General features: G+C 35.8%; 1 protein-coding gene across 1 annotated transcript in view; it reads left to right on the forward strand.

The window, feature by feature from the left end:
* PTPRO (protein tyrosine phosphatase receptor type O) overlaps positions 1-10,436 on the forward strand; it is a 161,447-nt gene that overhangs the window by 131,596 nt on the left and 19,415 nt on the right. Inside the window, 4 exon segments of the mRNA XM_035346790.1 lie at positions 686-806; positions 2,312-2,380; positions 6,002-6,085; positions 9,185-9,220. Of these exon segments, the coding sequence (XP_035202681.1) occupies positions 686-806; positions 2,312-2,380; positions 6,002-6,085; positions 9,185-9,220 (310 nt within the window).

Raw genomic sequence — 10,436 nt, forward strand, 5'->3', positions numbered from 1 at the left:
CCATCTCCATGATTTGTAGTCTAAAAAATGCTTCTTTAGGCAACCGCTGATGTAAAGTTATTCTGAGCAAGTCATGCAGGCAGGTTTTCTTCTTATGTAATGAGCAGAATAGGCTATCTGGTCTCATGCTAGTAAAACTGTATTGAACAAAAATAAATCAATGTTTTATTATTGAGAATTTATTCAGGATCTTCATTAAAACAAAATATACTGTTAAAATTTATTTGCCAATGTCATTCAATTAATTTCAACACAGTATATTAATGAAGCCTTGGCTTTTGGATCTGAGAAGATACTGATTATTACTGAAGAACATCTTCAGAATTGAAATGTGCTTTGGAGACATTGATGATGAAGAATATATGTATTTTATATTTCCTTCTGCCTTTTATCTTGTGTTAAGAATGTCAGTTAAAAGGAATATATATATATACATATATATATATATGTATCAGGACATGCCAAAGTTTAACTAAATGCCACAGTGAAGTCATTTCCTCGCAGAAATTTAGTAAGATCAATAACTAGTCAAAACCTCTTTTTGTCTATAGTGGTAGATTTTTTCTCTTTGGAAAACTCCAGGCTGAGCAGTACAGAAAAATAAGACTATCAACATACAGGGGTGGAGGTGGGGAACTGTTAGCTCTTTTGACCTGAATAACCAAGAGCTCTTGTTTGTATGTAGTCACCGAGATGAATCCCAACATAGTGGTAATCTCTGTATTAGCCATCCTAAGTATCCTTCTGATTGGACTGCTGCTGGTGACTCTTGTTGTACTCAGGAGAAAACATCTACAAATGGCCAGGTAAGACCAGACTGATGTTAATTCTAAAACATTCAGACAACAGCAAACACCTTATGACATTGCAGCTTGTGTGCATGGGTGATGTTCGAGATGCTTGCGAATAGGATACCTTCAAAAAAGCAGTCTCACTGCTCTATAGGAGTATCAAGTCTTCTCCTTCTATTTTCATTTTGGATCTTAGCTACAAGCCTCAACCTTTGTCTCATTATGAGCTTTGCTGGACTGGGTAATTGAGAAGTGCAGTCACCTGTTACACAAGGTTTGTGTCAAGAACCTAAAGGGTGATTAGGGTCTGAGGCAACTAGGCATGGGCAGGACATCAAGATGCTTTGCAAATCTTTCATATGGCTTGGAACAGATTTTCTGTGTCAACAGATAAGATGGTTAGTTAATCAGGCCCAGGATGCTGCATTTCAGGTGCCATGTAAGGCCTAGGCCCTTTCAATGCGGAAGACCTGTGGAGGATTCTCCAAACCCTTTGTATGTGTTTCACCTCCCGGGTCTGGGAGGGTCCTGGAGTCTTCATTCTTTTTTTTATCTATGTAGTAGAGTTTATATTAATTTACTCTTCTGTGTAGAGAAAGAAAATGATTTCATGTAAAAAGCTTTTGTGAAGAATCTTGGACTTGGCTACCTAGCAGACTACATTTTGTGTGTTGTATCTTGGCTATATATTCCGTGCTACAGATGATCACATAACAAAGATTTCTCAGGCCATACCTTTCAGTGGACAGTATGTGTTTTGTTCCTTTTACATGTGACTTGCTCTGGGAAAATCCTGGCTAAATTAATTTTCTTTCCTATTGCATTACTGCACAGGCAGCGCAAAGATTTTTTCCCGTTTGTCACTGCTTCTAGTCAAAGAAGATGAAAAACCCAGAAGGAAATTAAAAGTAAATCCAATGAGAGACTGCAAGCAACTGTTAGTTTAAAGCAAGGAAACAAAAACAGTCAATTCAGTTTACCATTTGTAGCAGAAAATAATGAATTAGAGATAAATTTGCTGCGATATTACTCAGGAAATTCAGTATTTTTCACATTTATTATGTGAACTCAAAGTTTCCATGTCTCTGTCAAATGGAGACAATTACACATTTTCTCTTTATAGAAGGTGGGACTGTAAATATTTAGTGTAGAAAAGTAAATCCTTACTATGTGTCCTGAAGCCAGCAAGTAGTGGTAGTGCCAGGCTATAGAAAGCCCAGATCTGAACAGAAAATGTAGTTTATTTCAGCGGCTTATTACCAATACTTTCTTTTTTTTTTCAGCCTTTTTAAGGATTATTAAAGATCCCGGTCTTGGGTGGTGTTGAACATTTACTGGTTTTGGAGGACTATATTAAGGGATTTCAGTTGTGTTTATGACACATAATCTCAGACCTAGTCACAAATGTGAGTGCTCAGCACTTCCCAGAAACTTCTGAAATTCTCTGTTAAATCAAAATCATTGCAAGCATTAACAATCCAAAAATGGTAACTTTATACCCAATTGTCTTCCTGAAACAGGGAGTGTGGGGCTGGAACCTTTGTTAACTTTGCATCTTTAGAGAGAGATGGAAAGCTACCATATAATTGGTGAGTGTTTTGAAGCAAAGCTTTTAATTATATTTTTCCCTACCTCTGCTTTTTGGCAAATATGATATTTAAATCTTAAAATCTTATTTGTATGTGATCACTGTCCCTGTTTAAGATAAAACCATTATTCCTGTTATTTTATTACTTTATTTCTTGAATGATGACTCAAAACTGTATACTTTCACCTGGCATTTTTAGTAGGGAATGATGTATACATGTCAACCAAGTAGCATAAACGTGATTTTGGATACTGAGACACCTAATTCCTAAAATAACACAAATGTAGAAAGTTGATCTATAAGTCCACCAGCACTTCCATAGAAATATATTTATACCAAGGAATAAGCTTTCCTGTAGACGATCAATTAGCAGCTGTCTTCATGCAATACCACTGGTTAATTTTTCCTTGTATTGCAAGACAAGGGCAAACCAACTCAAATATTTACTGTAAATTTTTGTCCAGTACAGTTGAATGACTGGAAGAAAAACTTATTCTTCCTAGTCTAGAAAATCACCTTAAAGAGCTGCAGGCACTGACTATGGACTCCAAACCATCATTGACACTATCACTGAAGAGAAGTATTTGAGCATAGTCTTAGAATTAGTTTTACAGAAGCAAAAAGTCTCTAAAACCTACCTCACTGCTACCAGCATGGTCATTCATGTTCCGATTTTGATTATCAAATGGGTGTTTACTGTTTCTTTATTAGCAATCTCTTCAAAAAGATCCATGACTTTCAAGGCAAGTCCAAACACAAATATTTAAAAACATACTGTCAGCCCCCTGAAGCCTCATTCCAGTACGTAGGAAGAAGAAAATATGAGCCTTGTGTTTACACCCATAGTTAGCTTTGTTGATAGCTAAGTTGGAAAGAGGAGTTAGTGTACTGGGAATTGCTTCCATGATCTCATGGGACACAGCCTGCCAGCAAGGAGGACAGGATTAAATGTATTGACACAACACCACAACAAGTCGTTTGCTAATAAAAGTGTAAACTGAACTAACAAGCCCAGCAAATCCTGTCAATACCTCTCTGTGCTGCTAATTAGCTGGATATTAAACACGCTTTTCACTTGCTTGGTTTAGCTTTAATAACAGCCAGCTGTATGCAGTAGAAACTAATCTCTCTTTCAGCTTCTCATTCTTGGACTATATTAATGGCAACAAAGGCAGAAGATCAAACACTCATGTTAATTAAATATCCAAGCCTGAATCAAATGATTAAACTAGCAACAAATGTTATTAAAGCCATAAAAAGCTTTTTTTTATGGGAAGAGGAATTAATTAATAGGTATGGATGTGTAAGTGAAGTTTCTCGTTGCTTGATTTAGTATATGTGCGTGTGTGTGTATATACATGTATATATACATAAATTATGTTATAAAAATATAAATTTTGGAAAATATTCTGCTTAATACATCTACAAATGTTTGGTATTTGAAGTCAGTGTGCCCTAAACTTATGTTCCTGACTTCTCTTAGAGTTAGTGAAGATACCTTGTTCTGTGTGCCTCTGTTGTCTAGTCTCAACTCCAGATTCACTGTCCATCCAGGCAGACAAATAGGAACCATGGCCCCAAAGACAGGTACAAGGATTAAGAAACCCATTTTGCTTGGTGTTGTTCTGGGGTCCTAGTAAAGGGTGCTATGGGTGTATCACTGATTCCTAAGGAAATTTCAGCTCAGCAGAGTTTTCAGGACTTTGCTAATCTCTGCATCTCTTTCTTTAAAAATCTCTTTCTGATAAAAATCAAAATTCAGTATATCTGAGCAGTAGGTGAAAGACTGTATAATTCCAGGAAAACAAGGTTTTATTTATTGGACAATTATGTATTTTTAATACATTGAACAAAATCAATTATTTCTTTGATGTTGGCAGTTTCTAAATCTACATTGTGAATGATATGAGCAGGTCTGCAAAAATACTAGTTTATGATTTGGTAAAGTGTAGAAACTGCTCATGATGATTTGACAATGAAAGAAGACACAAACTTAATTAATTCCTTCTGCCTCTGCAGACAAAAGGAAGTAAACACTCTTCAAAATCTCATTTGGGGTATCCCAAATAAAAGATGACTATTTTGGCAGCATTGTCCCTTCTTTCTCCTAAGACTAATGAAAACCTCTCTGTGGTGCTACAGATCTGCTTACAGAAGGCCAAATTTTATCCTCAGTCTAGTCCCATGGAAACCCTAATGGCAGATAGGCCCTAAAGCCCTGATCCTATAACTGCTATGGTAGATGATTATCTAGAAAGCTGAATTGCTCTACTGTCTTCACTGGTGCTGTTCCCAAAGCACAGAGAAGTAATCCACATCCCTGGTAAAATGACTGGTTTTGTTGGCCATTTTTATGGGGAGAGTGGCTCTCCTGCAGAGGAGCTGGCAGAGGAGCTGGCAGAGGAGGAGCTCCCTTTCCAAGCTTTATGTAGGGCTCTTGCCTTTGGCCAACCCATGCAATCCTTACCAATGTCTGGGGAAGTTACCTAGCATAAGCTGCACCGCCCCTTTTCTCCTTAGCAATAAAACCCATTAAAATGTATCTTGGAGTTTTCACTGTGTGGGCAGTTTTCCATCCCTGGTTGGAAGACTGATATTAGAGGTTATTACAGTTGATGTGACTTGCTTTTCAGGGAAAACATCATAATAGCCAGGAGTATTGAAAAAACAAGGAAATTTGTGGTCCTCTAGAACAGTTGTGGAAGGATGGTATTACCAGCAGAGTTTCTGATGAGAAAAGAAAAAAGAATAGAGGAGAGCATATTTGGCCAGAAGTCTTATTACTGGGGCAATTTTTGTTGAAATTTAATAAATCTTTCACATCTGCAAGGTACTTATATCCCTCTCAACCACTAGGAAGAATGGGCCTTATTGTGTTCCCTGAATTAATCTGGTAAACAGGTTGTGAATAAAGAAGTTTGGTACTACTTTGTACTCAAATTTCCTTTAGCCACAATGAAACCTGCTGTGAGTAGTTATTCATAGGAACCATGGCTAGGGGAAGTTCAGGTGACATTTTGGTGAAAACCTAGAAGAGAATGTAAAGTACAGATAGGACTCTGCAAAATGTTGTGTGAATGTTTTCAGAAACCTGACTCAATGGAGAGTATTAGGAGATATTGGAATTATCTGCATTTAACTCTGATACAGGTGATACTATTGGTATCCATGAGATCACTTGCAGGAACAAATGTAGTAGATTACCATAGTCATATGTGGTAAAAACAAACTATATCTGTCCTGCAATAGCTCAAAACATCAAAAAATAGATTTAGCACCACTAAAGTGTGGATAAAACTCACAATCGCTTTACTCTCTGAAAATCTGTCAGTTTATCAATCAATGCTGATTTAGAATAACAGACCTGAATCAATACCATAAAACACATTTATTCTGATCATATAGAATTTTATGTTGGATGGCTGAAAATCCTACATAGGGTGTCAGGTTGAGGAGTAAAAATTCTATGGATGCTAGTAATATTCTTATGAAGTAGGTAAAAAGAAGCCTTTATGGATTTCGCAGATTTTTAAAATGGAATTTGCTGATCTCCTGACTTCTGTTTGTCTTACTAACTCCTCACTTTTTCATCTTTATGTATGTTATTTATTAATGCTCACAGGCGTAGAAGTGTATTTGCTTTCCTAACTCTGCTACCCTCATGCCTTTGGACTGATTATCTTTTGGCATTTTATATTAATCCTTGGTAAGTGATTTACTTGTTTTTCCATATGCAATGTGTAAATGATGTTAATTTCTATTACATGAAAGATGTGTGATACTTTTGTTTTCAAATGGTCAAAGCTCTTGAAGTAATGATTTTCTTGTACTATAACATGGATTGGAGAGGATGTGGGTATCAAAGTATTTGCTACCCTGCTTTATATATTTCATATCAGTTTATGCTCCAACCATTTTGATATTAAAAAGCTAATTTTATGGTAATAATCATACTCATTTCATTGCTGTCTCTTTGCAGTTTTTGTCATTGCATTATAAATCCTGGCATCTTCTGTCCGAGTTATTCATCTGTTCATTGCCTGGCATTGCCTTCTGCTGCTGCTGCTTTTCACATACTAAATTTTTTTGATATAGGCCCACCTCTCTGGTGTGTGATGTCTAATGCCTTTTTTTTTAGAGGTGTAGTTTTGCTCTACTGACATCAATTAACGTTTTGCTTTTGGAGACAACAATTCACTGAGGGTCCATACAAACTAGCATTCCCCAAGTGTAAAAATTTTGTCACTGTGTGCATGTCTGTGTGTGTGTATTTAATAGCTTGGTCTATAAATAGTTTATAAAGCCTTAGTAAATTATTGATATATATATATATTTAATACTTAACCAGCAAAGTCCCAGGGTCTATTTAGACACAGAACTGTTCTATGAACTATTTACATGATATATATATATATATATGTAAATGGGCTATGATCCAAAAATATTATTTTATTTACATAAAATAAACTTATGTTCCTGATGGTCTGGAGTCCAAGGGATAGTGATGTACAAAAATGTGTTTGGTGTCAAAATTAAGATTTACTTTTGACCAAATATTTTCGCTCATGTTACCATACAGCAACAATGCCCTGGGTAGGCAGTCATAGAAATGTTCAGCATAGAGATTTCTGAGACTGGTGTTCTTTGGGTCATGTTGACTCTGTAGAAGATACAAAGAGTCATCTCTCTCTTCCATCCCTTTGCCTCTTTTTGTTTAATATGTATTAATGTGTATTAACTCACCTCTCCAGATGTGTATTGTTCTTCAGAGGTTTCCACTACAATGTAAAGCTACCTAGTTGGTTTAGATGACCAACTTTCACGGAGCTGAAGTTGAAAAGAGATTAGATAAGATGAATTGCTCTCTTTGTATTTTAATCTGTAGTGTAAATGAAAGAAAAAATGAAACACTAGCTAACATTTCAAATGTGTTTGTTTTGCACAAACATTGGTTTAAAACATTTATGAACATTCATGAAACAAATGCAGTGCTAACAAAGGCTTCTAGAGGAGTCTCAGAGCACAAGAAATTGTTGATGAGAAATGGATGTCAATCATTTATTTTACTTTTGAAGTGTTCCTTGGAGAAGAATTCTTAGAGACAGTCCTGTCATAAACAGCACTTCAATTTTCTTTTCTTCTGAAATGAATTCCAATCTACCCAATGTTAAAGATTTATCATAGTCACAGGGGATAGGAAAGAAATGCACTGAGTAATTTAGGTAAATTAATTTTAAGATTTCTTTGGGAAACAAATTTTTGAAGATGTAGAATAAATACTAATAATGTATTTATATAGTACATATAAAGAGGTGACAAATAGATGACAGTACATATATAGTTAACATTGTGGGCTGAAGAGGTATATAACAATGCTTTGCAAAGTAAATCTCCACATTAGTGTAAAATTGATATTGCCAAAACTCTTGTTAACTCAGTAGGTGAAGCTTCACATCTAAATGCAAGTGTAAATTGAAAATAAATAACAATAATAAAAAAAAATATTATAGCTGTGGCTGCTCCAGAAACTGAGCATTCTGTAAAATTTAATTTTGGAAATTATTTTTTTATTTAAATTCTAAACTTGAAAGGGTAAAAAAAAGAAAAAAGGAAAAACGTTCCACTTCTTAATATTTCTTTTTGTATCTTTGTTCATTGTTTTGAAATGAAAAGCCTTCACTTTTGATTTATAAATTGAAGCTATGACACATGTATTTATGACACATGTATCTAGAAATAATTTTACTATTATCATGAAATTAAAAATTGTATCATTATAATGTGATTAATGAACATTATTTGATGCCCAGGAAAAAAAATATGATACTGCTAAAGTTCATTCTGAGTAAGTGAGAATCTACTCATGCTCTGTCTTTGGTTTAACAGAGAAGATCAGTGTTTTCAAAACTTTATCCAAATTATTTGAGGTTTATCACTTGGTGCATTTACTCTGATTAATTGGGTAATTAATTGTGGAACCAACAAAATGAACACACATACACACACCCTCCAAAAATCCACATGGTGGTGGTTAGTGTAGTGTAGTTCTTAAGTCAATTTCTTATGGGTTATACTGCTTTAACTCACTCATAAGCTTTCTTTCACCTGTCACTAGTGAGTTTTATCTCTTATAAATCATGTGAAGACAAGTGTTTTACATGACTAGCATAGTTATCTCTAGCTGTTAAAGTCCATTAAAATTATTTAAGGTTTAAGCTTTAGTCCTGCTGAAGTCATTAGGATATTTGCCATTGTCTTCATTGATCATCCTAAGCAGGTTTTGCAATGGGTGAGAAATAACATTGAAGCCCTTTCCTTTCTCCTTCACTGTTAACTGAATTTGCAAGTGGTCTTCTCTTCCCTTTGACACTTCTTGTCACTGGTTGCTCTCTAACATTGGCACCCATTTTCCCAGACCAATAGAACCAGAGTGGAGCAGCATGGGGCATGTTGTTTCTCCATCCCCTGCAACAGCAGAGACCTTACCAGGCTCGGCTGCGCTCAGGACTCAGCCCCGGCCCACACTAAGCCAGCATTGCAATTGGGTCAGGATTGGCAAGGGACCCATTGTTTGTTGGAACAGGTTTTCATGACGTGGTAGTTCACAGAGCCACTGAATGGAAAACACATCCCACTGGAATCAATGCAAATTTTGTAATCAGCTTTAAAATGTCCAAGACATTATCAGCAAGTTTATCCTGACTATTACGGTGAACACTAAACATGCATTCTTAAATCAGTACTAATTATAAAACATATATAGTAGTTTAATGAACGACTATTTGTTTATTTATTTATTTTACAGGAGCAAAAATGGTTTAAAGAAGAGAAAGCTGACTAAGTATGTAACTTCTTTGATATTTAATGAAATTTAAAATAAATTTAAAAAAATATCCTTAAACGAAACGTCTATTATATAGTATATGGTATAATGATATTGCAATTACAGATATAGAAAGCTTCTTGGTAAACATCCTATTAAAGATATCTGAAGGCAGAAAACAAATAGTAATTGGACAAAAGCAATTCTGTTCAACAGATAAATTGTGGTAAAACAGCTCCTCACTGATAGAAAATTAATCATCAGGGAAACGATCAATTATCCAACTTAGTGATTCCAATGGAGCTTATCCTTAGTTAAAAATGACAAATGATGAAAAACTGGAATGCATTTTTTGAGGGAGTTATTTCCCTCTTGACATGAGGCTCTCATTATGTTTGTTGCTAGAACACAGAAATCATTAATGCTAACTGGTAAACAGGAGTAATTAAGTGGTGATAAGATAGGTTCCTCTGGGCATATTGCCTCAAAGTAAATGAAAAGATTACTGTGTACATGCTTCAGTAGCTTGTAAATTAAAGCATGATAATTAGGTGAGGGAAGCTGTTTACCTGTGTTTCATATTCAGAGTGTTAGGTTAATTGGTTCACCTTTATGTTCATAGACTGTGCCTGTACTAAAGAAAAACCCTCACCTGGTGGAAAAGTGTGTAGAATGATGAGTGTTACTAAATCAAAGCTAATTTATACCTGCTGAAGCTCTGCATAGTTTTATATAGTTATATGCCACTTTTTTCAGCCACCATTTCTCTGGGAGGTGAAGTTGATCTCTGTTGACAAAGATGTATAGTTCTCAAAGCCAGCAGAAAAAACTGTTGCTGCAGTGACACACAAAATGCTGTTCTAACATTTTTTTCCAGGACCTTGTCAAAAATCAAAACCTATATATGAAATCCATTTTTCTGTGTGAGCAAACTTAGATGAGTTTTAAAATTGTCATTTTGCCAGATGTTTTCCTTGTGTGAAAAAAACCTTTTGCATGGCACAGAGGCAACTTAAGTGAAGTGGTGGCCACCCTGGTGCCAGAAGCATGGTCTTAGGATGGCATTTAGAATGCTCTGCACTGGGGTGCGGGATCTCTCCACTTACCATGGTGTCACCTGCACTGTAGGGACATATCTACATTAAATGTGGTTCAAGGGGCACGGATTTGTAGAAAAGGTGCATGGGCCATCTCGGGGGGGGGGGGGGGGGGGGGGGGGGGGGGGGGGGGGGGG

The sequence above is a fragment of the Oxyura jamaicensis genome, chromosome 1 (genome assembly GCF_011077185.1).
Source record: "Oxyura jamaicensis isolate SHBP4307 breed ruddy duck chromosome 1, BPBGC_Ojam_1.0, whole genome shotgun sequence".
In the NCBI taxonomy this organism is placed as follows: domain Eukaryota; kingdom Metazoa; phylum Chordata; class Aves; order Anseriformes; family Anatidae; genus Oxyura; species Oxyura jamaicensis.